This window comes from Amblyomma maculatum, chromosome 1 (genome assembly GCF_055883805.1).
Source record: "Amblyomma maculatum isolate TAMU_Amacu chromosome 1, ASM5588380v1, whole genome shotgun sequence".
Lineage (NCBI taxonomy): Eukaryota > Metazoa > Arthropoda > Arachnida > Ixodida > Ixodidae > Amblyomma > Amblyomma maculatum.
This window is the reverse complement of record NC_139344.1, coordinates 154,573,497-154,601,033: the sequence shown is the minus strand read 5'-3', so window position 1 is coordinate 154,601,033 and position 27,537 is coordinate 154,573,497. Positions and strand designations below refer to the sequence as shown.

The following is a 27,537-nucleotide window of genomic DNA, read 5'->3' as shown; positions in this document are numbered from 1 at the left end:
ATGCTGTTTTGCCACATTCGACAATTGCTCACCTTCTCATTTTACTTTTGGGGCCCCTACACACTGTTCCACTTCCTAATAAAATGAATTTACATATTTATGCAAAAGAAAAGAGACCAACTTTAATCACACGGAATGAACTGGTATATATTTATTCTATTTAGCATTGTCAACTTCAGATGCTTTTATATCATCTTAGGCGAGGGTATGCATGCATGGCTGTGAAGCATGAATAGACTTTTGCTAAGAGCTCACTATGCTATTTAAATTACAAAAGAAGCACCACTGTTAGCTTTACTTTGACCAACGTCTGCAATTTATCTACACATGCACGCGTAAATTTTAATTAGGAACACACGAAAAAAAAAAGGAAGCACTTGCCTGTGATAACACCTAGGCCTATGGATGGCGGCAAGCACCTGAATGATGGCAGCAGGTCGACCAAGTTGCACCACGGAATTTTGAGGAAGCTGCCTTCATCCACAGCCCACACCACAGCTCTGAGATTGATGATGCCAACAACGAGCACTCTCAGCAGGCAGTCGGCGGACGTAAGCAGGCCCAGAACTTCGCCCACTTTGGGGCGGTCCCCTCTCGGTGTGCTGTCACGGTGACAATCGGCCAACATGCGGCTGAGAGAGTTCGCACCTTCTCTACCACTACAGTTTTCACTGCGATACACTAAGAGATGCTGGGCATCTATGCACCGGACCACACTCCAATCCCGGAGGTTCGACTCGGGGAGCTTCGGCTGAGTTTTACCTGTATCCCTTGGCGCTTCTGCATCAGATGTATGCCTAGTCGCCACAGCTGTGGGCCACATACAGCTCCGACGACCAGGCAGGTAGTGGGAACCATGGATGTTGATGATGTAAGTTGGCAGTCTAATTGCTCCTACCGCATTTCCCAAGATGTCCTCCCACATTTTCCTTCCGGCACCGTCTTCGTGCACACTAACAATGGCATTTAGACTCCGGTACTCACCTGCTTCATAGAATGCCCTCGTTCGTGCGCATGTAGCAGAACAGATACGGGGCAATCCAGGCGAGTCGAGCATACAGAGCTTAACAAGGAGTTTCAAAAACTCTTCATCTTTAAACACCAATTCCAGACAGTGCGGATTTCCTCTTATGCCCTTGCGAATTTCTTTAAGCGTCTCCATAGCCGAGTGACAAGTGACGCAAATCGCGACTTCACCTTGGTCACCTAGGTACTTTCGTTCCATATGAACTGTCGTGAAATGTTTCATAAACTGCGACATCAGCTGACATATTGTCTCGGTTTGCTGGATGAAGCTGCCGCGCGACGTCTGAACCGTGGCCGCGTCTTTCCGAGACTCACCCTTGATGTTGGTGCCCATCACGAAACTATGCACGAAACGTTTGTCGTTTGTCCATGTTCCCGCACGGCGGGACCCGTTTTTTTCACGTATTTAGTCGATGGGCGGAGCTTGACGTCAGCTGACGTCATAAAATAACGAATTACAGCAAACATTTAGAGCTTAGGCAATTTTAGCTGCATGTATTTCTTTTTGTTTATACTTTTATTTTTTTAGTGCCTATATTTGTTAAATATCTTTACTATTTGGAATTGAAGGTTAGCTAATGCGGCCGAAGCGACGGCCGAGCTAGCCAAGCCGAGCTACCGGCTACTGCTGCTACAGCTAAAGTATATTCTAGAGCACTTTAAGCGCTCATCCAGCAGCTGTTAGCAGTGGCTTCTGCATGAAAAGGGGCATGCAGACCAATATGTGGGCTGTGCGTACGATTTCGTTCTTGGGTCGTGGCAGCCTGAACGGCCTGAACCTGTTGTGATCTCATCTTGCAGGGTAACGAATATGCGTGCAACGCATCAAGGTAATTGCGATGCATCGATGCATATAACAGTGAAGGAAACGTAGGTTACGCATGGAGCAGTAGTACACCTAGATACCCCATTCACATTATATATTATGGGCAAAGGGAATATGGGTTAAAGGAAGCGTCAATGCAGTGTGTGAGTCAGAAATAAACAGAATTGTGCCGTGCATGAATTCTGAAGTTTCGCATATCACACTACAGTAACGGCAGGCAGCTTTCGGGAGTGGGCATGTGAATGATTAAACGCAATATGAAGGAGGCACTAAACTCGGAACTTCTTGAGACATAAAATCCTCGCGTAAGGAATGCCGCCGTCCAACTTTTTTTGGTGGTCGCAAATCGCAGTGGTGAAGGTTCACAGCATATGCGCATACTGAAATCAAGAGCGCTTGAACTTACGTAAAGTGGTTTCTGTTGCATACCTTATGAACCTTCCAACGTAATAAGTGGCATCCTCTACATTCAAAATTCACTCGTCGCGGTATTCTGCTCAGCTTTGAACACTAGTAATGGGCAGTTGATACCGTAACGTTTGCGCACTCTGTTTTTATTGTGTGACTGGTTGCCAGAAAGACTGAAGCACTATCAGAATGAAGAATACTCGGTAAATCACTGCGCGAAATAAGCTGACCTTTAAAGGGTCAAAAATGAGTTCGCAGTCATATAACTATATAGCTTTTGCACAAAACAAACATCTGTATAGGGAGTAGTTACAGTAACTCATAATGCTCATAATATGATGTAATTTTTTTGATGACTGAATTATTTGTTTGTGAAATGCTATGGTGGCATATACAGGCCTCCACAAATGGCTTGTGGTAGTGTCCAACAGCATGAGAAGTCTGAGCATATGCCGCACTCAATTTGTAAGCAAAGTAAAACTAGGGAATAGGAAGAAAGAAAAAGAAAAAAAAAGCACACAAGTTTAGAACAGGCATCACATACTTCCGGCTGCTTCAAGAGAAAACATTTGTTGGCAAATAATTCAAAACCCTTGGCACATAGAAAGCATGGACAGGTTCGCCATATCTTGTCCACACTGTGGACAAAATAAAACAGTCATGGGGTTGTGATTGTTCGAGCACGGACATATAGGGAGGCAGAATTCCTTATTTTGCCAATACTTAAGAATAACACTTTCTTGTGTAATAGTGTGAACGAGGTATACGAGAGTACAAAAAGACAGTAATTGTTGGTAATTGAAATATCTACAGCAGAGCACAAATTATAGATATTAATAAATGATAAACTTCGTTGCACGAGCACAAGTAAAAACAAATTCCATATTGGAGCACACTGTACACCAATGCATGTACTATTGTTTTTCCTGCATTAATTAGGTAGAATGCATTAATAGAATATAGCAAACAAGCTATTGGGGCAGCTGGTCACAAGCATTATCCAGATGACTGCTTGAAAGGTATGAAACAAAAAAAGTAGGCACTATTATTGCTCTGCAGAGAATGAAGAAGCAGACTAGTGATAGGGATAAGTTTCAGTGGATCATGAAAGCATACCAATTCAGTTTTATTTTGATTGGTAGAAATTAGGTTCCAATGCCAACTCGCAAACAACAGTTGCTCTGCCAATTTGCAATCCAGCCACATCTTGATTATTAATATCATGGGATACTGAAAGCACATCATCTCATATTTGAAAACCTCATTGTGAAGAATGACGACAGATCGTTAAGTTGAATAAAAGGTTGCTCAAATCTATCTCTGAGAAACTCTAATGACCAGCTGCCTGAGCTTGCTTCTAATATTTCCAATTACTTCTACTTTGGTGTGCAAATAATTCTCAAGGAAAGCTGTGAAGTTTATGAAGATGGAGTAGTACAGGCGATGCATGCACACACACGTGCGCGTGAAAGAGAAATATTGAACACCTTGTTGCTGCATTATAGGTACATGTTTCTTCCTGAATTTTGTTATAACATTTTGTGGACACAGCTAGGTGTCTGTTTAAAGGACATTGACGTGGCCTTATTACATTCATCATGAGCATAGCAAGTCTCTAGTAGCTGCCACCACTGTCCACATCGTCTTCTGGTCCACCAGCTGTTAGTAGGCGTAATTGGAGCTGATATTCTGGAACTGCATAGTGGTGTCGAGTGATTCTACACTAGCCGCACACCTATGGAAGGCTATCCTGCTTAATTTCATTGGCAGTGAAGGTCAGAGATTCTGCACCTTACCGCCGTTATCTACTCCGGTACCCCTGGCTATGTCCTCGGTGACAAAGTACCGCTTCCTGACGAGTTTGATGAGGCGTTGTCTGTCCCAGAGGCTCACTACATATCGTCTGTGAATGTGATCTCCACTGCTTTCAAGAAAGGTAGCTAATTGTAATGCTGTAACAAGTCAAGCTTGCTTTCAACAACTCAACATCTACTTCCTGGTTTGTTGATAGCAGCATACTGTGGCAACAAAAAGCTACACTGAAAAATAGAGTGATCAGACAAGATTTGCTCAGGATTGAACGGAAATTTCTTTTTCTGTTTTTGAGGAGCCCCCAGCATCTTTCTCTGGTTTTTCGCTCATCTTTACTTTTTTAAGGATCTCGTACGCGTAGCGACATACACTGATGGGCTGTCGCATCGCCTAAAATATGTAGGACATGGGTATTATCTGGAAGTGGTGCTCTTCGTGCCCATCAAATTGGGTAGCATTTCTGAAAAGGTCGCCAAATATTTAAAGATCAAGGTTTGCCAAGCGTAAGCAGCAGGAGATGCCAGGTTAAGCATGCGGTACCTTTCCTTTCATGTACAGGTGTTGCACATAATGCACACCCTTTGTCAAAAGTTTACAGCCCATGGGGTCTACTTCTGAGCCATACTATGTGGCTTGTAATACATTCCCAGATTTTCAAATACTATGTGGCTTGTAATACATTCCCAGATTTTCAAACTTGCTGAAGGCAAGAAGATTTTTCGTCCTACCCTCTCCAATGGCTAGTACTTCCACGATTGGTAAAGAGCTCATAATATATGGCTTAAAAGCAAACTCTCTGGACTCTAAACATTTGACAGAGGCTATACCTTTCACATGTGGGAGAAATTATATTGGCCAAACAGGTAAATATGTGAACATATGGCTACAAGACCACCAACAGTTTCTCGTATCCGCTGTCTTATCACTGCGCCATAATACATAAGCAGAAATATCTGGTCGTTCTTGGTACAAGCATTGACATAATCTAGGCATGCAGACACAAATTATAGGCCCAAAATGTCGACATGTGGTGGAATGTTGATAGTGATTTCTATTTGAATGTCAGAAAGCACATTCAAGTATTCAGCTACAATGTGCTGTTCTTTCTCCAGCACATCAGTTGCCTATCACATATGGAACCAGATGGGAAGGCAAGCAGATGCAAGTCATCTACAGTCTTTGTGATACTTCGATTTGGAGGTCTAAAGGTAGTAAGCAAAGTGATGGCAAAAGATTATGAGTGAATATGAATTTCTAGCAATTCACTACTTGTAAAGGTTATGTTCAATGAATTCAAAATCTGATCACTCGTGCCATCCTGACCAAAATTCTATCCATGATAAGTTTACTACAGTTGTCTTCTCCTGTCTCCGTCTGTTTTCACACTATTCATTTCGAATAATGCAGTGTTCAGTGTGAATCTTCCAATGCAATTCATATTTTTGTATACCTACAACTGCCGCAATCAACACCTTTGAAAGCTTGTAAGCTGAATATAAATAAAGAGAATATATTATTGTTCGTGGTGCAAATAGTCTTGTGTTTTACTTTGTTATTACAGTCACAGCCTGGCAAGATTGCAGGAAGCGGCAGGTGAGGGATATAGGTGAATGTGGAAGGACATTACAATCTGTGACATAGTAGTAGGCTTGAGAGTGGGAATTGCTGTGATGATGGTCGTAGGTTAAGTGGAGCTGTTTTTAATGTTGCAATGCTGGCAAAATGTGAGTGACAAGAAAAGCTTACAAAACAGGCCATATAGTCACCTGCTGGCTGAACATTAGCAGCTCTTTGCAGCTGCATAAACTGTTTCTTTCTTTCAAATATGTTGCTACCTTTGCCAAAATATCATGCTGGCTACAAATTAAGATCATTACGAGCCAATTAATCGAATCATGGCCACTTTTTCAAACAGTTACAAGATGTGCCTTAGTACAGAAACAAGCCCTGGCATTACCAAGAATGCAGGGAACACAAGGCTGACATGGAGGACGCACTGTTTTGTATTCACAGAGATGTAAGCTAGAAGTACACATTTTTTACTCAGTGTAAGGAGCCAGGTCGACATTTGGTGGTGAGGGTGCCAATTATATGCAAATGAGAGGTTGGCCATCAGTGACTGCATTGCAGCTAAGGCAATAGTAGAGATAAAAGTGCTGGTGACAGAGGCACCACTGGATCAAAATTGTGGGCCAATGGGTTGGGACGTGAATAGGTTTGGAGCTTTAGCTAGGTTACGTGCATCACGACAGTGATTCACAAATTTGTCAAAAGCTGAGCTTCTAATAGTACTGCGAGTCAAGCTATGAATTTCAGGCCAGAGTACTCCTTGAAATGAAGTATTAAAATGCTTATCCAGCCACTTGCATCAAATGGAGATGATCATATACATATATCCAACAGGCCATCGATACGCAGGGATGTTTAAAGTTGGGGTAACAATAAGTGGTTCAATTGTACACATAAGCTGAACAAATGTCACATTGCACAGGAGCTCATAACATCGGAACTGGATTTATATCCAATGCGGCATAGGGAAACTGAACCATGGAGCAGGGGTTGATTATCTCCTTTTGCTATAGTCTGAAACAATTGGCCCCAAAAAAATTGCCGATCCTACATTTTAGTCTGTCTTCACTGATCCACCTTTGTAAGTATTATTAACCAATTAGTCCAGTGAAATAAATAATAATAAAATATATATATATATTTACACTCAGAAAAGATGAAAGGTTAAAGAATTGAAAAATGAGTCATCACAAAAGGTCAGAGGGTTAAGCAAAAAGGGACATAGGGATGAGCCACTGAGCGTGCACAGATCCGGCTTTGTAGTTTTCCCAGCGCTGTGCATGTGGATAAGTTTTCGAGAAAAAAAAAAAGGGGGGGGGGGGGGGGGGGGGGGAGACAGGTTGTGCGCGAGCGGGGAAGCGCGCTTGGCGCTCACAGATCTGTTAGTTTTCTTTTTTAATCTCAAAATGCCCACGTGACTTGTTTGGTTGTTATTGATGCCGCCCAAACTCTACTTTATAAAACCCTTTCGTAGCTAAAAATATATGTACTGAAAAGTTCACATCAGCGTTTTTATTTTCCTGTTTTGTTTATGGACGTCAGCTGACATCAAACTCCGCCCATCGACTTGAAAAAAACGGTCCCCTTTCCATACGGGGCACGGGGGTAACGGGGGCACGGGTATAGTGATCTTCTAGAGCACTGTAGCACGGGTGGCACGGGAGCACGGGGCCTTTCAAGGGGAGAAAACCTGGGCCGGGGGGCGCTGCGTCGCTCTGTGCGTCAGCGCCCTCCATGGAGATCCCGTCAAAACCTACGCGCAGTGCGGCCGCGTCGTCTGCTCCCCGCCGCATAGAAAAACATATGCTGTCATCTGCTCCGCGCTGCTCTCCAGCACGTGTTTGCGCGCGCGCGCTCGGTTGTTTCTCTCCTCCTCCGGCCGCATTCTGGCCGCCGTCGCGCTCCAACAGAGGGGGCAAGAAAAAAAAAAAAAAACTGGAATGAAAAAGTGACGGCGCATTTTCGCAAAACTCGTGAAAGTGTTTTTCTCTCTTCTTTCTTTCGTGTTGAAATGATGGTTGTCGGTTTTTTTTTTTAGGTATCTCGTACCGCTCGTATCTCGCACCTCTGTTTGCAACTGGCGGTGCCGCAGCAGCCATCGCAGAACCAAGTCGGCCTCAAGAAACAGATATATGTCATTAATGCCATCACTCGGCGCTTATAAAGGGAAAACACATACGTTAATCGTCCTATCCTCATACGCGATCCTGCTTCGGGAGCTCAAAACTGCGCATTCGCTAGCGGAGATAACTGAACTAGGGATTGCACAGCGTAGCTGTGGAATTAAGAAGACAAAGGTTTACTTGGAGAGATGTCCCCGCCTGCATGAAAAGTCGTCAGGCATTTCCTCGCTCTTCGTCTCACGGAGAGAGGAAACTGCCGAAAGAATGGCATGCCTCGGCTTTTCGTCAGTGATTCAGGTCGTTAAGAAACCTCTCATCGTTAAAGGTAGAAAAGTCATTGATTTCGGATTGCAGCGCCACAGCAGCGAACTCCCTCTGACCGCTGTCAGCAGGAACCAAAGGGTAAGGCGGCATGCTTTGTGCCTTTGTAGGGAACGCGTCCTAAACGTACGCGCCGAAAGCAGGCACCACGGCGCCGGCAGCATCGCCTAAAACGTCTGTCCCCAAAGAGTTGAATAGGGCCCCTTTCAAGTGATCACTCACAAATGGAAAGGAAGCTCCCCAACCAGCTCCCGGAGCACTCGTCGCTGTGTACACGCGTATCAATTCTCAACGTGGACCCTTCATTCTCTGAACAACATGGAAGAGACATCAATAGGTGCCGCCTCAAGTCCTTCAAAATACCTGTCGCTCTGCCTTCGAGTACCGAATTCGCGTTCATGTCTTGTGTTTTTTTTTTTTTCTGAGCCTGCCAACAAGCGCTCTTTGAAAACAATGTCGCGGCGATCAATTAATCATAATTTCTCACTTTCGAAAACACCGATAAAGAGCGTGCCTCCAGCCAGCCTCTATGTCAGCCGGGGCACAGAAAAAAGCAAAAATAAGAAACACCACTGGCAAAGAGCGCCGGCTTTGCGCGCACAGACGCACGACCATCCCCCCTCGTCCTCACTCTCCTTCTCCCGCTCCGCGTGCACGTGCGGCTGCCTGTAGCACGTGCTCCTGAGCGAGCGGGCTGCGCAGACTCCGCAGACAGCCGCGCGCAGCGCGGGCGCGGATGCGCGTAGGTTTTGTAGTTCCTCTCCGCTCCGCTGGAAACCGAGCGCTGGCGTCGCGGAGCAAACTCCAGCTTTGGTTCCCTATTTATATAATTAATCAACGTTTGCCTTGATTTAAATAAATATATGCGATTTAAGTGTACTACATATTAAAAAATACAGATCTATACAAGAAATTTAACAGATCTCGGTTTCCGCACACTTTTGCAAAATCAGCCTCCAGGGTAGGGTGGCTAGAACTTGTTCAGGTGTGAAAAGCGCGGCGCGTTTCCATTACCGGAAATGGCACCGCTGCTCACCGATGCCGCCAGGGGCGCTGATGCTAAGGGCGCTGTTAGGGTGGCTATCCGCGGTCGCTGCTCATGCATGGGGGCAAGTGCGCGGACTGCGCATAATTGCATGATTTGCGCACCGTGGTTTGGCTTTAGAATGCCGCTGAAGGTGAGAAATGGCTCGGTGACGGTGGTTTGTCGACACAAAACAGTTATGAGGCCCGAGTTAAGAAATATTCACCAATCAGAACGGCATTCTGTCTAGAGCAGACGACACGCAGTTGCGAGAATCAATTTTTTTTTTCGGCATAAATTTGCGGAGGTTTAATTTAACGGCAGCTGGACCACTCATAAGGTTCAATTTGTGTGCTGGCATGAAAAGTAGCTGACACAGACCCTCAGACACCTTTCTAAAACGCCCATCCTTCTCCGCGCTGCTAGGGTGATTCGCTCCTAATGCCTTCAGATTTTAATTCATTTGCTTTCATCTCGGCTTCCTCAACAATGTGTGGCATTTTTGTTTATTATCACCACCTTTGCCTCCTGCGGTGGTTTTCTTCGAAGTCCACATGTCGACTAGAAGCTAATAACAATCTGCCTCTTAAGAGCTTCAATTTCAAGCTCATGTGATGTAAACAGAGCATGCAAATTCGCGCTAATACGGTGAGGAAAATTTCAACATATGCGGAAGGTGTTGCATGCTTTTCTTTTGCTCTTTAGATGATTACATGGCAAGACTACTCTGTGTCGCGCAGTGCGTTTGTATCGTGCAAGAATTAGTGGGGTTTTTCTTGCCGAGGCCAAAAGGAAATGGCAAAATTGTACTGGAGGGCTACAGATTAATTTTTCGCCCCATTGAGTTCTTTTAAATGCTTTGTAATCTGAGCAATCGAACGTTTTTGAATTCCCTCTTCTAAGAAATGCTCCAAGGAAATGTAGCTCGTGGAGCATAAAAAAAAAGAGATGAGTGCACTTACCCAGCAAAACAGAAAAAGACGTGTTTCTGACAGAATACTTGTTTATTAAATCTATAATTATGTGAAAATACGGTCGCTGGCATGTGTACATGATGGTACCCCAAAAAGACTTCAGGTGTCTAGAGAATGATGTGTGGCAGTTTTCCCTTATTCTGCAGCCCTCTAAAGCACGCATGGCTTCACTCTCTTGGCTTTCCTTTCATCTTCCTTTTGATTTACCCATTTCAAAAAGAAGTGAACCCGGGTTAAGCAGTAAAATTTAACTACAGAATTCGTCAGAGTAGGTGAGTGCTGGGGGCAGCCTATTTTTGTTGTTTCGCCAATCATTTTCCACATGTCAGTCACCGACTTAGCATGGAGACAAGTTCTGCTGAAAAAGCTAGTAATTTTGTTCGCTAGTGTCATAATAAGGTTGTACAGGGAGTGTGTGGGATACAAAAGCCCGCCAAGGTCCCACAGCATCGATGCTTCTGCGGGCAAATCGGAGCTGGGCACGTCTTCTTTCTTCATTAGGCAAGCATCCTTGCAGTCCTCACAGTCGACAGACAACACACGTTTCCTTGCCACATAGCCAGCGATATAATATATAAGGCGGGCATCACTTCGTTCAGCTGAGTAGGAAGCATGGTCCACAGACACTTCAGCTGCATCGCATTGGAGTGGTCGGCTTTCTTCTTCTTTCTCTCCACCGTCGGTCTCATTCAGTAGTTCCTCTACAGATAACAATGACTCAACCACGCCATCAGGCACATTGCCTCCTTTGGGACTTCTGGCAAGACTATAGAAACTGAGGCACCTGAAAGTAAGCACGGAATAGTAACTCATCTTTGAAGCCAAGTGTAAACAATTTAAATATGCAGTGTATATGATGCATGCAAGGTAACAAACTGAATATGGCAGAAAAACAGCAAGATTAGTAATACCTCATGATGACAATGAACTGGGCCGGAGTTGGAGGAAAGAACGAAGAGAACCATGCATGAACTGAAGTCTGTATACGAGAACACAAATCACACCTGACGATCAAGACAGCACCAGCGGCCACTAAGGCAAGCACCTGAGAATGCGCATATACAGCGCTAAAAAGCGCGCCGTGGGATAAAATAGTTCATACCTTGCGTCAAAATGCTTCTCGCACACAGCAGAATTCTCTTCCAGTTGCTTATCAGCCCTGGGAATGGCGTTGGTCCATTTGGCGAATAACTCTTCCGAATTTGGAGCTCGGAAGAGGGACACTTTTTCTGTTGAAGATCTGTACCCAGAATTGCATCCAGGCACGAAGCACCAGCGCTGTGTCTTCTTTTTTTTTGCTGTTGGTGGCATTCTCAAAGCCGAGCCGACAACAAAATAACCAAAAAATTTCAGAACGCAAAAAGCAGCGCGTGCGATGCGTTCTTACCACGTGCACAACGCTACTGCAGCAATGCGCCGGGCTGCTTGCTCTGACGGCGCCGCTGTCTTCAGCGCCCCCACGCGTCATCGGCGCGCTTTGGGGGCAGCTTTCGCCGGCCGCTTTGCACACCTCAAAAAGTTCTAGCCACCCTATCCAGGGGCCCGATCCTCGATATTCGCCTTCCCCTGGCGGCGCCATATTGTCTTTCTGATTGGCTCTGAAAAGAGTCACGTGCTTCAAACTTGTGGCGCGAAACCATCAGTTGAGGCAAGCACTTTTAGCGGTTACGTCAAAATGACGTAGCCGTGAAAATTGATTTCAACCGGAGCTATCCTTGTTGCCTGGATGACAAATACGAATGATTTTGGAGTGGAAGCAAAGTTACTGATGGTGGTTTGGAGAACACTTACGCTCGATTAACCAATGTGATGAAAATAATGGCATACTGGGAAGGAGCGGATGCTCAAATTTGATTGGCTGGAGCTATGTCACGTGAAACACGTGATACGCAGGCATATTTAGATTACGTCAAATTGACGCGTCATGACGTAACTGATGTGCCGCCATTACCGAAAATGCTGACGTTTGGCCGCCATAATTTCGCCGAGTGGCGAGGTGCCCGAATTATGCTAATGAGACTATGGCGACAGGCAAGCTGATTTATGCAGCCGTTAGCCTACCATAGTTTCTTAGCTTGTTATTAAAAGTAAAAGGATAACTTTATATACACCTTGCATGGCTTTTAAACGCAATAGAAAGGCAAATAATGAGCGCGTATGAAATAAAGGACGCTTGAGACAATCTGTAATGGGGGCAGAAGCTTGCGGCCGCGTGACGGCGCTAACTGCTTTCTTATTTCAAACCCTTTCTTCCCATGGTAAGAAATCATTGGTCTGTGCGGTTATGATAACCCAGCAATGGCGGCGGCCATGGAGGGAGGCATGAAGGGAGGTACGCTTTCATTATAGTGAACTAGAATATATATTCTAGTTCACTATAGCTTACATGGAGGAAAGAAAGAACTTGTACGCTTATGAGTGGTCTTCGTGCCGTTCGTCGTCTGCAAGTAGTGATCGAGGATTTGCTGCAGCACAGCAATGCTGTCAAATTGTCTTGAAAGATAGCTCGTCAGTACAGTCAGATCAATCATCTGACGAGGAGTGTAGTGTGGCGGCTTTGCAAGCTCCGAGGCGAGAATTGTCCTGCGCTCGGAATGTTGAACTGTTGAGCTACTGGTGCTTCGGGTGTGATCGCCAGTGGTGAACGCCTCTGATGTTGGATGGCACGAAATGTATTCGTTCGGCCGAGCGACAAGCTCCCGGAATGTGTCTGGCTTCTCGATGGGTGTCGACCAGCAGGGCAACGCAGTCAATCTGCTGGAAATGGTGCAGCACGTCGAGCATCACAGAGGTAAGTGCAATAAGAAAACCTGTAAAGGTGACTGTTCATACAGCGTCATTCGCATTCAAGTTGTACGCAGGCGGGAAATGACTGAAGATTAAAGGAATACTCACAGGACGCATGCGGCGAATCCGATATTTTTAATCAGCACTTTGCGTTGCTTTTAGCTGCATATTTCTACGACGCATTATAATTTTCTTCAACTTCTCTACACTGCACGAACTTAAAAAAAAAAAAAAAAATCTGAGTGTGCTTGTAGTTGTCAAGATTTCTTGGTTAATGGTTTCGACGACCGAGGAAGGAAAAACAAGTGAAATCGCCTGATATAAGTCGTTCCCTTAATTGCAAAAAAAGAAAGAAAAAGTTAGCCACAATACAATTTCCGCCACCAAGCCGTCTTTACCTGTTACGGAAATGGTTCACTTAGGTTTAGGTTTTGCACTGACCATTTCTTGCATTCATAGATTACACTTTACCGCAGCCTAGCTTGTAGCTTTGATGATTTTGAATGTTCCTGTGCCATGCGTGTTTGATATTTTATTTGCATATAATTTAGGCACTAAACATTTGCAGGTGATCGTGTGGACCTTGTGCAGCCGTTGCAGCACTTCCAATCCGAGTCATCATGTGGTCGAGAAGTCCTGGGGCCATATTCAACATCATTAACCTCTCTGCTAGGCTTGTATAATCTGGGAGGCCACGCCTTGTCCCTGGACGGCCACATCAGATGTGAAGTGCTATGCAGATGGACAGCTCTTTTTGAAGATCGTTACAGCTTGTAGTGTGTGCAGATCACATGACATTGACGCCACCTGCAAATGGTAATCGCAGCAGGAACATCAACAAGTACAAGGAAGAGGACGTGCAACATTTATATTAACTCGGACAGGAACAACTTGATCACCTGCACTTGAGATTTTCACTCGCTGTCATGATTTTGATATATGCCACAAGTGATCAATGTGCACATTCTTACTGCTTCATGTTCGATAGCATACTGCTGAAAAGCCGTCCAAGTCTTAATTTTTTCTGTGGTTTTGAGATATAACCATCTCTTTGGTGTACATTTTGTTGATAGCATGTGCAAGAACCAAGTTCAGCTTTGGGGTGGCGCAGTGGTTACGGCGCTCGACTATTGTTCCCAAAGACGCGGGATCGAATCCCGGCCTCGGCGGCCGCTTTTCGATGGAGGTGAAAAGCAAGGCGCCCATGTGCTGTGCGATGTTAGTGCACATTAGTGCGATGTTAGAACCCCAGGTGGTCGAAATTTCCGGAGCCCTCCACTACGACGTCTCTCATAGTCTGAGTCGCTTTGGGACGTTAAACCCCACAAACCAAACCAAACCTTTCCTTGGTGCTATAATTTTTTGTCTACCATCTGTAGACATACTGAGTGTATTCTACAAGTGCTGTGGCCCTTGCTGAGAGCTGTCATTCTTTGTTGTATACTTTGCTTTTTTGTGTTCTGCTTAAACTCAGTGTGCATTTTATTAAGTGCTTCATGTCAATGAAACACAGGAAGGTACAAAAACGTTCTCCTTCTACCTCCAGAAGTGCCATTCTGAGTAGGACATGCGGGCAGCAACAGTTCACAATTCACTTTGGTGTTTGTGGCAAGCAGGCAGCCTGCGATGTACTACTTCAGTGAGAATATTTGACATACGTGCACCCTGGTGGATGTGTCTGCAGTCGTTTACCATAGCAGAGTCCATTTCGTTACACCTATTTTGCGTGCTACTAGGGTGAAATGTGAGGTGCCCACTGTGTTTTTCCACAAACTGCAGAGTGAAGCGAGCTGTGCTTCTTTGTATTTGGTTGCCTTTATGCTTGTTTTCTATTGCTTCCTTCATATGCTGAATGTAGATGAACAGCAATCAACTAGTTTTCCCAAGGATAATTTGTGCATCTATTTGGTGGTCATTGTCTTTCATTGTTGTATGCACGGAAAATGAGGCCCCCGCCAACTTGTCAACCCATTTTGGCAATTTTAGATTCCACTTTTGCAAAATTTGCCAGTTTCATTTTGCACTGCAATTACTGATGCTTTGTAGTGATGTTAATCAAGATCCCAGATAACCTGTTTAACCTCTGCATCATTTGTGTGGCTCGGCGATCAATGAACATTTTTGTATTCTTCAGTTTTTTCACAAAGGCAACTATTGACTTCTCTGTTTTGTAACTAGGTGATATTGATGTGCATGTGCACCCACTGGCAAAAGTTCTTGAAGGTGGCTTCGCAGGGGAAAAAATGCATTCATTTGTGTACGGGATAAATTGCTTGACATTTCATGTTTCACTATATAACTCATAGTCACAATAATGATGCACAAGCGCAGGAGTGAAATAAAAACTTTTTGATAAGATTGTCCTTCATAAATTTTTGACTGCAGCTCTACAAAATGCTTTGCTCCTTTTGTGCATTGCTACATATCTTGTTCCATAAAATACCTCCCTCCATGATAGCGTTGTGTGTAGTCCTTCCATACCTCTATTATGAGGCTGCTATCTGGGCCATTTGCTTCTTGACACATTCTTGCTGCTGCCACATGCCCTCCGGCACTCACATATGTTAAAAGAGGGTTGGTAAAGCTCACATATTCATGCTCTAAGCCACTGGAGACTGGCTTCATCACTCGAGATGTTTATCGAATGATTGCAGCTGTGTATAACTGCTTCATTACTTTTTTTCTGTTAGTTGCTTTTGTAGCCTTCATTGTTCTTTGTGAGCTTTAAATTGAGAATTTTAAGGAAGGGGCACAAATTTTATGCCAATCACTTTCATTTCATTTATGTAGAAGCACTTTCAAGGAAACTTGTGTTTCATCATCACTTTTCAACATTTTGTACCATTGTGCTAGTACTGAGTTGTATAACTTTTTGCTCTCATAAGTGACAGCTGCGCTAGTTTCACTTACACCTATCCTATTGTCGCATGTGTTTTCTATGTTATCTAGTATCCCTATGCTTTCCTATTATATCAGCTTCAGCAATCCTCTCTGCATTTAACCCTCAGAATGTGCTGCATATTTTGCACGTCTGCTATGTGTACAGCCTAAATTGAACACCACAATATATTCTTAAGATTGCATTCAAAAGATAACTTCCTGAAGGTACAATCCTATTGAACACAGTAGACGTCATACTATCCATAAGTGAGCCATTCTTTTTCGTGATGTATTGAAGAATTTGTGAACAAAGCGATTTCATTTTATCTTGACCACATTCATCTGTTGTTTCTGTGGTACAGCCTCTGCCACAGCTGCATCTATAACTCGGCTGTTGAGACTGTGGTCAAATGTCTTGCGAGCCAGCAGAGCCTAATGTAGCGTTGATGTTCAGCTATTGGCTTCTTGCTTTTTTTTTTTTTTGATGCAGCAACGTTAAAGCCTCTTTTCTGCACAAAACGCGACGTTGTGAGTGGAAAATCTTGGGCACATTTCAGACAGGTGACATGGCCGAGTACTCAGTGTGATGTCTCTGGCTTCACCTTTGAGATGAATGTGTGAGGTGATAAACCTTGCAGGATCTTTGGGTAATAAGACAGGCAACCCTTAGGCCATGGAAACGCATCTGTACAGCTTGGTTAGAGTGGGCTTTATAGGTATCTAGACAAGTGGTCTTCCACATAATTGGATAACTTACAGGTATATGCTACTGATATGTATCATAGAATAAATACTAGATGTTAGCAGTAGCAAAGTCGATTCACACGAATGAGAGTCTGCAGACAGGAGCCATAAAAGCTGTTGTGTCATAGCGGTAAATGCTGAGCTTGCGTGTCCCCACAATTGTTTTTAGAGCATGAAGTTTTCAAGTGCTGTGCTGGTTTGCCTGATAGCCGTCACACTGAGTGACTTGCTGAAATAATGCTTAAGGCTTGTCTTCCTGAGCCAAACATTTCTCCTTTTTGGTAGACTGCATAAAGGGAACATTCTAGGTGTGGCAGGCATTTATGCACAGATAAAATCATTCTTACACACACCATAACTACCTTTGCCCTGTCCATAACAGAATCAGGGAATACTTGCTCTGTCCCAGGTGCCGACTACCATTTAAATGACGTTGAGTTCCATAATCTTTGATACTGGTAATACTGCGGAACGCATAGCATCCCTTGACTGCAGGTGCAGCCTAGTGGTTTGAGCATTTGGGGACCAATCCTCAGTGGTGTTGGGTACTCATTGGTAAAACAGTGGGTGCTTGCTTTGCTGGTGTTGGGGTTATCTTGGGCCAAACACTTGGAGAATGGGTTTTTGACCCTATCTTGTGTTCCCTTGCTTTGTATAACTAATTTCTCTTCTTTGGTCTCCAAGGCCGTGCCACCTTTCAGATATGGCGATGAGCTGTACAAGTACAACAATACTGTAATTACTTGAATGTGTGACAGCCTTTCATTTTAGGCTGTGTATTGTAGAGTGTGCAGTGCTGTAAATAAATTTTGTATTGTTTTGTATATTGTAATTTTCAGTTTTCTTATAAGCAAGGCTTCATGTCAGGTGCATGTAAAAAAAAATGCCAAAAAGTACCGAAAGCAAATGATACACCAATTGTTAGTCAACGACGAGCTGTTTAAAGCTACAGGGAATGTGTTACGTGAGTAGCAGGTCTCTTAAAGTGTGCATGTTTTACCAAAATAAAGGACAGAAGCTATACTGCAACCTGTTGGAAGAACCATGCATACAAGACGCACTAGCTGCAAATCATACGCTCATTTAAATCACGTTTAGTTTTCCAATGATATGCAATCAGAATGTCGAAAAAGTAAATTTCATGCTTTATTCCCATATTTATGCCCGTATTCAGGTGAGGTTCATTTGAGCATGTTTTTGAGTCAGAGTGTAGAGAGTGGATGTTAGACAGTTGCACGTTGGACATTATGCATTGCTGGAAGAGCACACAGGGGATGGCACAGCCAATACAAATCATACAGTATTATCACCTGGCATTAATGAACCTTTGCCAAAAAATCCAGAACACCACCCTGATGTGCTGCAGGCCACATTGCTGCAGGCCTTGCAATTCATGCCTCTTTTTGTCGAATATTGTTCCTGTGCATGCTTCTGTTTTTCTTTTTTGTTGCTGTTACTTTTTACTTACGGTGTCTTTAAAGTCACGCTTGCTTTCCCCTTTGGCTCCCTTGCTTCACTCAGAGACAGGTTCGGGCTTTGTGTATATAGCATGTGCACTGGTTAATGTGTGCATGAATGCTACATTCAATTGACAATTGCTTCAAGAAAATGGTTTCCGTACTGCATCTAGCTCATTGTAATTAGGCATCATATATCATATTCACTCTTCATGTCTGTTCCTTCACTTCCTGATCGTCAAATAGTATATGTGAAGGCATATCTCTAGCCGACCTCATCACCCTTCTCTCCTCTGAGGAATCATGCTGCACTGAAAGAAAGTGCCGGATGCTATTGCAAGTGCAAAACTGGTAAACAGTAGCAAAGGAACTAGGCTGTACCTGACAAATTTTGTTTCTCTTGTGACATTGTGGTGTGATGTGCACCTGCATCAGACGAGCAGTGTTGCTACTTTTATAAAATGTTTTTATGCAACATGCTCAGAAACCAAGCAGAATAATACCGACAGCTTTTTTTTTTTATTATTATTATTTTAACGAGGCATCTGCCACAACAGAGTGACACACTCTGCATGCGGTGAAATGTGCATACAGCGTGCTGTGTCTAATTCAGGGCACATTAAATGCCCTGCATTTTCATTGCTGCCAGAAAATCTTATCTTATTTTTGCGGCTGCGTGAAAACGTCCCCGCCTCGATGGCTCAGTAATGATTATAGACGCTCGGCTCTCTGACCCGCAATATGTGCGTAGCCCAGCTACGACGATCGCATTTCGATGGAATTAACACGCTAAAGGTGGTCCGATGTCAGCGCATGCTAAGATCGCCAGATATATGGCCTAATCGAGCTCTCCACTATGCGTGTTTTCACTACGCCGCTCCAGTCGGGCCGATATCCGCACGCTACGCCACAGAAGCCGACACGTATACCCGGCCGTAGCAGACTTGCTAACATGATGGAAACGGTGGGCTGCCGCAGGCAGTTTCCAACGACAGCGATACCCTGAGAAGGCCAGCGTTGTCGTCGGATAGGTGCGTCTCTTCTCTAGAGGCAACTGCAGCCCGAAAATCTGTTGGGCGCTTCCAATTCTCAGTCGTAAACAAATTTTTTAATCCTGATACTCGCCGATTTCTCTGCGCGACTAAGTCGATAAATGAAACACGGACAGCTAGCAACATGCAGGCATCTCAAGTGAGGCATCGCTCACACTTGACGACCGGCTGTTTGTGGGGTTTGCGTCGAGTGCTGGTGGACGTCCGACAGCGTGTGTACTATGATGCACTGTGGTCGCAACTACCGTTACTATAATAGTACAGTACAGCCGCAATGTATACGTAAGTATCTCACTATCTCCTCAGCCTTGCCCTGCCGCGCGACGCGTGTATGCAGCGTAAACACTGTTCGCACCGACCCTTCAGCTTCTTGGCATCGCAGCGTTGGCATTTTTGTAATCGGCGCCAAGTAGCAGACGACGGCGTTATTTTTTGTAACTTTTTTCCTTGTTTTTTAAATTTCGTCATCAATTTCTGTTTATACGCGTTTTAGCGCCGCCCCAATATTTACGTCACGGGTACGTCACAACATGGCCGAAAAGGCGAATATCGAGGATCGGGCCCCAGGGTATTCCAGGGGGGCTGCAGTCCAGTGTTGCCAATTTAGCTACTTTGTAGCTAGATTTAGCTACTTTTGGACTCAACTAGCTACCAAGAAAGGTAGTTTAGCTACGAGTAGCTGTTTTAGCTCCTTTATTCAAAATCTAGCTACAAATCTAGCTATTTTGGTGAAATATAGCTTAAATTTGGCTACCTTTCGGAAAATTACTATTCTGGCTCGAAAAATCTTTCCACAGACGCGCTACACATAATGAAACTGACGTCAGACATATAGCGCCATCTTGTAGTTTTTAAAGAAGACACAAACCAGACAAACTTGCGAGTACTTGCGAGAAAGAAGGAAACACTTGAAAAGAGAGAGGAGGATGCAATACAATGCGGCACCATGGTAGAAGAACAAATGGTAGCGTAACTCCCATAGAAGCCTGCGTGTCGACTCTGAGCGAGGCTTTAGTTTCCCCGCGCCCCCTGCGAACTGTGAGGCACAACAAACACGTGACGTTGCTTGTGACGTCACAGTGACGTACTTTTGGCGGGGAACTTGATTGTCTTTTTACTTATGAACGAAAAACAAGGCCAACAACGACGGAGGCAGAACGATGCTCGGATAAGGCAGAAAAATGGACACCGTAACTGTTCAGCCAACTTTACTTGACATGGATTTCTACTGTCAAGTTTCACGTTAACTGAAATGTTACGGAATCTTTAACCACCTTATCATAGCATCGTTCTGCCTCCGTCGTCGTTAGCCTAGTCTTTCGTCGCACGTCATGTAAACGCATTCTGGGGCTTATTTCTTCGGGCACGTTTGTGAACAAGGGCCTTCAAGTGAATTCGGCAAGCACATGGATAGAACCACATGGCTTGAGGCTTTTCACTAAGGGCATAAATGAGTGAAGCTGCGCTGCACAGAAAGCCAGGCTTTATTAATTCACGATTACTTACATAGACGCTTCACGACAATGAAATCTAAGTGTAGGAGAGCGACCACCGCTCATTCGTCACGGTCTTCATGAAATCCTCGTGATAACAAAATGACCTGAGCGTAGGTCTCCAAACGAGACGCGGTGAGATACTAAAAGGGTAAAAGATCTTGCTAACAAGCAAAGTATACATATCAGCGTCAAAGAACAACAAAAACGAACGGAATAACTAACGCTAGCGCTAGAACGCCAACCTATAAGAGCTTAGGTAAGCAATTCAAATTGGGATTGCTAGTATTTAGAAGTTAATGCGTCTGAGAAGTGAAAATATCTACGATATAGCTTCGCTCCAATAAATCTTGCCCTGTTCATGATTCCCATATTTTACTCGCGCTTCATTTGCCACTGAAAGGAGTCAATGTGAGGTTACAAATTTACAACTTAAGCATTTAACATGTTCATGAGAAAGATCCCATTGACAATAGGAACATCACTGTAATAACAGCTAAAGCACGTTCAGCGAACGTTGGTGCGGTAATACGACGCAGTAAACGAAACACGCAGCAAGGGGAGCGGAACGGAAGGCTTTGAGCAATGCGACACGCTTCCTGGGGGCAATAAAATCTCACCTTCACCGCTCAATTAAAACATGCAGCGATACGCCGCTCATGCAGACGTGTATCCGTAAAACAAGCCACCACTTTTGCGACGTGCCTGGGAGGCCGAGCCGAACCGCCGAGCTGTGACGCAGCATTGTCCCATCGTCCGGAAATGCGCACATGCAGCGGCAATCAGTTTCTCATCGAGCACAGACAGTCTTCGCCTTGCAGTAAAGCTCTACCAAAACCAGCATAATAAAATACTGACTGTTTGTTACAGATAACCCACTCTGTACGCAGCGCAACGATGAACGTTGAACCGGGGCCGATGACGCACCCATCCCGCGCATGAAAAAAACTTTGGTCTGAGCCATATCTGAGCTTTGGGCAACTACGCAGCGGATGATAAGTGGCCGAGAGAGGCCGTTAGAAACAAGTTAAAATATTATTAAAAACGTGACACGTTTTTTCTTACGCAAGAAACAAAAACTGCATTCATTCCTGAGCGCGAATATTATGTTTACTTTCTAGTTCTTTGGAGTTCTGGCAGATCTTATTTTCTGTGCTTTAGTAATTTGCCTCACAGTTCGCAGGAGCCCTCATCATCGAGTTGATGCCGCTGGCAGTAGGCAGCTGCACGCGTTTTCTTCCGAGTTGCGCGACCAGTTGTACATTGACCTTGGCGGCACCTTAAGGGTGTTGGTATGCCGTATGCCTCGCCTCTGCCTCCATGGAGCTGGAAAAAGAAAAAAAATAGCTCACAAAGCAGAGAGGCGAAGCGATGCGGCCACGCGACTGATGCGGCGGCACAGCTTCTGACGGGTGTCGCCTATCGAGCAGCGCTGGGGTTCCGATAAGCATCGAAGTCGTGCTCGCGGTACACTATTGTGCATGTGTGTACGCATTCCTATTACTTAAACTATTAAGGCTGGAATCAACTGTCAGATTCGACTCTCTTTGCGGATCATGCGCGGTCATCGCCGAGGAGATTAAAAGGCCAAGAGGCCCGCCGGTCAGAGTTACGCCGAGTAGTGGACTGAAGATATCGTCTGGACAGTCATTAAACCTTTCATAACTCTCCGTTCATAGGCCTCTTTGTACGCGCAAAAAGTAGATAAAAGTTCATTTTTTACATGTTTACAGAGCAGTGATGCATTCGCAGCTCGTCTTTTCTTAGCGCACAAGTCTTAACGCTTTGCAAAAACGTCTGCCTAAATTATCGGAATCGAAACCTGAGCACATTTATCATTCGTTATTTAGCACTTGTCACAAGCTTCAAGCTTGTCATGCGTAGTCACGTTCAGGAAACCATGTCGACCATGTCTTGATAGCTGCGTTTAATTTTTACAGTAATACTGCTGCCAATAAATGCGTTATATATCCAAAATATAAAGTAAAAATTCTTGGGAAAAAAATTTAGCTACTTTTAGCTCCTTGCTAGATTTTTTAGCTACTTTTAGCTACTTTCACGCTGCCATTTAGCTACTTTTGCTCACCGACATTTGGCAACACTGCTGCAGTCAGTTGGCACCAGACCATCTTTATTGGAATGCTCCGTCGCTTCTGCGCATGCGCCAGCTGAAAGAAGTGAGGAGGAATAACTTGCCGGACGTGACGTAAAACTTGTTTTATGTTTTGTTTGTAAAATGTAAAATGTCTGCCGCTTCTCGTCGCCGTTTCTAGCGATAGGCCGACAGATGGTCGCCATGTGTCGCCGGCTTCGAGTCCGTGATCGCTCGCAAGCCGGACTTGACTGTGGCTATGGTGGCGGACGGGTTTCTTGGCATCGTAGTTTGAATATCGTAGCCGAGTGGCCGTGTGTGTCCGTGTTCCCAGGTGTTCCTTTCCACTTGTTATAATACTCCTTGAGCTTTGGCCTCGCGTACTGCTGTTCGTCAAGCGGCATGCTGTGATAGCACCGTCTCCGACCTGTGGACTCTGCGACGCTAGTTCTGCAATGCGTGTCAGCCCGCCCTTGTCGATGATACATGCTTGCAGTATGTTGCAAGTAACTGGTGTATTCAGCATTCCATATACTTACTTGCATTTCCCGAAATTTATACGAGTCACTGCCTTTGGATCATCCGAAAGTACGTATACAATCGGACTGAGGTGTACAGCGCAAGTTACGCAACACATGGGATGCGAAAAAACATGGAATCTCGCTGTCATTTTTATCGTTGTCCTCGACTTCGACACCACTATTTAGTTGCAGTGGTAAACTTTAATCACCTGGAAATACCAGTATAAAAAGGCCGGTTGGAGACAAAATTGCCTCTCTATCCTGGATTTCAAGAGGTCGGTTAGTGTATCCGCAGGGCAATTGTTTTGCCATTTTCGTTGCCTTTATCGGATGTACAAACACGGAATTCGGTGTCCAATTGATGCAGGCAGCTTGGCACAGCTAATCTATTATGAAGCTCCGGTGCGGTAGCCAGCCCGGGACTAACCGGGAAATAGAACCTCAACCGGGAAGGCCAGCTATTCATCACAGCTCTCAAGCGACTTGCTGCCGGCCTACTGGACTAGTCATGCAACCGTGGAATCCAGGTATATTTTCAAGTAAACTTCTGTACTTAGGAGTGCCAGGAGGTAGACCGCCCGCGTAAAGAAAAAATGCTCTCGACATCTCCCGACGCAGTCCAGCCTCTAGTTTTGCTCCTAAAGTTAAAGGCTCGAAGCGCAAGCTGTGAAAGTCCTGGTATTTTTGCACAGTATTTATCTTCCAGCTGCTCTAGCCCTAGACAGTTCTTGTATCTAATTCCTGTATTTTTTTTATTTTTTTGTCTCAGAAAACATCCCACGACGTCCTATTCGATCGATGTTATTTCTACCTGCCCTGTTGTGCTTATCATTGTAGACAAGCATGTAGACTAGTGTTAAAACAATAAACAGTGCTGCGTTCGTGATTCCATCTTTGTCCAGTCATTGCCCTTGTGACTAGTTGCAGCATGCACCAAAAACAAAGTTTGCCAAGTAATTATTTCCTCTGCCTTAGGGAAAAAAGGCCAGCTGTGAAAGCTGCAAAGATATGGACTGATATCCCTTCATATTTTTTCACACAATCATGCTAATGATGTGTTGCATCTTCAAAGATCTAAGCAGTCTGCTTGCCAGCGCAAGACGGAACATTTATTGCGTACTGCATATTAGTTGTGTAGTGTCAAAATGCACACATGCATCTCGATTTCAGGTCATACAATACCCTCGGGTGGTCACAAAATACTCCATATGTCATGATAGCCAACTGCAGCTATAGGATAAAAAAGGTATATGGACATAAATCATTGCAAGAGTAACAAAACTGCGTAAATTTGCACTGTTAAAAATATTAAACACTACACAGCGAAAGTAGTTTTGCTAGAACCATTGCTGTGACACATGGCAAACAGTGCTTGTCGCCTTTAGTGATGTGTTGAGCACGAGGCCTGCATAGAGATTTTAATCCTGTCCGTTAGGCGGAGTTATGTCCTGTTTTTGTTGTGTTGTCATGCATGCAGGCCAAGGTAATGCCATATGGTCCTTGGTTCCAACGCTGCAATTCTGAAAAAGTGACTGCCAACACAGGTCCGATGTACACCGTCCTACTGCTGACCGTGTATATTCCTAAGTGATGTCCAAGTCTTGGGCAGACACTAATCGACGCAGCTCACAAAGCAACATTCCTGCCAAGGTGGTTGCTTACCATAAAAACCACATGCCATAGCTGCCATTCATGGCAGCCCAGAAGTAATGAAGTGCTGACGAAACATATTTCAGATGTTCAGTGATTTACACAAGAGGGAGTTGTTAATATGGTTAATTAGTCACCAGCGAAATTTACACTGTATTTATTTTGTTAAACAAAGCTCCTTTTGTGGAGTAAAACAAGCTAAAATTAGCCACAGGCACAAAGTAGGCAAATGGCAATACATATTGAAATACTTATTGTGAATTGTGTTTTATTGTCGGATTCCTTTGAAGGGACACTAAGGAGGGTGGAAAGCAGTTTTCCTGTATCGCTAAGATACAGTATTCTAATCTTAAAGAGACCACACGAGTCGCTTTGGGACATTAAACCCCACAAACCATTAAAGAGACCACTTAAAATGAAAGCAGAGGTTTTAAAAGGATGGAAAGACCAAGAAACAGAACAAAGATGCTGCCATTGCCGGCCAATTTTGCAAGTAAAATGCATGCTTCCACACAGAAGTTTTGGTTCAGATTACTGCAAGATATATTGTGTCATGATCCACTCTAATGTGGCAGTGACACGTCCTTTTCAGCAAGGTCATCATGAATCGACTCATGGGAAGGCTTCCAATTTAAATTTTCTCACCAATAAATACTATATGCCACGATTGCTGCCGGACAACACAGCCATAATGAGAGAAATAATCAAATATTTACTGAGACCAATGACTCAATGGAGTTGTCCTCAGTGTCACTTTAACAGGGTGAACTGAAGCATTCAAGCAAAGTATGCACTGATGCATGTGAGAAAATATTCTGAGGTAACACAATCTTTGCTCCAACAGAAGACTCGCAACTTCACCACAAAGAGGGAAAACAGCTGCCCAGGTACACTGGTACAGCACATACAGGAATCGCAATAATTAGCAGACATGCATTGCAATTCACAGAATGTCACGAAATGTGGTCGCTAGGTTAAATGTAATAGCATTAAATGTGCAAGCATATTTTGCAGATTGCCGAGATTTATTTGTTGCTTCAATTATTTATTTCGTATATACGGCAACACCTTTGGTCAACAAAAAAAAGGGCGTGTAGGTGCCAGGAAAGAGGTCAGATTAGATGTGCTAGGTTTTTCTCCTGGAGGAGCAAGGAGAGAATCATTCTCCTCTAACCAGTTGACGGTGGATTCATCCAAATGTGAAGGTCCGATGTTCGACGACCCAAAAGTTACCTAAACGGGCATCTCTGCCAGCCGTCGACCAGAGCATATGCAACAGAGGTGGTCATGTGTAGCCTAAGCACGGACATCTGCACGAAAGAAGGAAAAAAAAAAAAAAGGAGCTCACATTTTGGGTATCACATCAAAAATATGTGTAAGCCCCCTCAGCAACCAAAAATGACATACACTGTGCATGCATACAACGCATGAATATGTCAGCGCAACTTAACAGTGTTGGCCGTTTATGTCATATCATAATTATGGTGCAGTGAGGCTTGCTGATGAATTAAACAGGCTCTGCTCATCACAAACCTCTCAGCAGCACATTCCCACAATCAGTGTCCTGACCTTTCAATAAGACAGCTTTCTCCTCCTCGCATTGCTAGAATGCATCAGAACGTTCTTGCTCACAGCATATAAATACGATCAATATGATAAAGCTCACCATGAATGTCATTACGGTTTCTTCCCCTCCCCCCTTATCATCTGTCTGTACTGTATGCACAGCTCTCTTGACCTATCCACATCCAAATGAGAACAACTTAAGGGAATAGTGAGGGCAAAATGAAGTTGGTCTATACCAATAAATTACTGTGTTCTAATAATGAAACACAGGCTTTTTCTATGGTAAAAGTTTTATAGATTACAAAAGTATGGAAACTAAAATACAGCTAAGCCACCAATGGCCACTTTTGTAAGTAAACCGCGGTGACGTTACTTAATGTTTACTCCGGCAGATCTCCAATGCACGACTACACAGCCGTTCACTACTGATTGATGATAAGTGTGTTTTGCAGCATGAGCTGCATCTCGTAAGGATTAAGGGGACTCTCCTGGAGAAATTTGTGATGGCTACATGACATTTTCTGAATTGTGACCATGTGGTCTGTGCATGTACAACAGTATGGTGCATGCGCAGAAATAAAAATTGCCTGCAAGCAAATTTCTGGTCTGAAGCCCTGAGGCACTAAAGCCACTCTCTTGTCGTCGGAGTGTGACGCCACGCACCATGTGAAGGGTGCATAATAAAAAGCATATAAATGGCACACGCCTACGAATGTGATTTGAACCCATGGCAAGCTACACAAGTCAGATTCTCTGGGCGCTGCATTAAACAACTAAGCTATAGCTTCTTTTTTTTTCTTTATTTCCTGGCTTTGGTTCATACCATTTCACAAGAACACAACACGAATAACACAAAACAAAGTACATATTGGAAGGTCATCATCAGCCAATGTCAGGCTGGCTTCGTCTCAGTTCATTAAAACTCCCGCAACGACAGCAAAGGCCCTTGAGAGCCATTCGGGAGGTTCAGCAGCCACTTTCTGTATAGCAATAAACCAATTCACACTTTCTCGAAAGTATATTCTAGCGGGTCGAGCATCCCTGTCGCAGTGATAGCCCGCCATTCTGGAGCGCCATATAGAGTGGAGGCCCATGAGCATGATTAAATCATACGGAACGCCATCTTCATTATCAATGCTTAAATACCGGATGCTATAGCTATAGCTTCACCTTGACATTGCACGCATTATACAGCCACTTTCTCATGCTGCG

General features: G+C 44.2%; 2 protein-coding genes and 1 long non-coding RNA gene across 3 annotated transcripts in view; 2 read left to right on the top strand and 1 right to left on the bottom strand.

Moving 5' to 3' along the window:
- LOC146204677 (uncharacterized) overlaps positions 1-1,447 on the bottom strand; it is a 66,138-nt gene extending 64,691 nt beyond the window's left edge. The window contains exon 1 of the mRNA XM_084589387.1: positions 382-1,447. Within this exon, the coding sequence (XP_084445513.1) occupies positions 382-1,360 (979 nt within the window). The 5' untranslated portion in view covers positions 1,361-1,447. The remainder of the gene's footprint in view (positions 1-381) is intronic.
- A 10,722-nt stretch (positions 1,448-12,169) lies between these two features.
- On the top strand, positions 12,170-17,523 carry LOC146204676 (uncharacterized). The gene is made up of 2 exons (XM_084589385.1): positions 12,170-12,874; positions 13,439-17,523. Exons 1-2 carry the CDS (start codon positions 12,754-12,756, stop codon positions 13,645-13,647), a joined length of 330 nt encoding a protein of 109 aa, XP_084445511.1. The 5' UTR covers positions 12,170-12,753; the 3' UTR covers positions 13,648-17,523.
- A 5,108-nt stretch (positions 17,524-22,631) lies between these two features.
- Positions 22,632-23,998, top strand: LOC146204675 (uncharacterized). Its single transcript, XR_014704021.1, has 2 exons — positions 22,632-23,636; positions 23,879-23,998. It is a non-coding gene; the product is annotated as an uncharacterized LOC146204675 (long non-coding RNA).
- The last annotated feature ends 3,539 nt before the right edge of the window (positions 23,999-27,537 follow it).

Coding starts and splice junctions, on each gene's coding strand:
- LOC146204676 (XM_084589385.1), top strand. CDS start 12,754: ATGTATTCGTTCGGCCGAGCGACAAGCTCCCGGAATGTGTCTGGCTTC. Junction 12,875..13,438: donor GCACGTCGAGCATCACAGAG/GTAAGTGCAATA, acceptor AAACATTTGCAG/GTGATCGTGTGGACCTTGTG.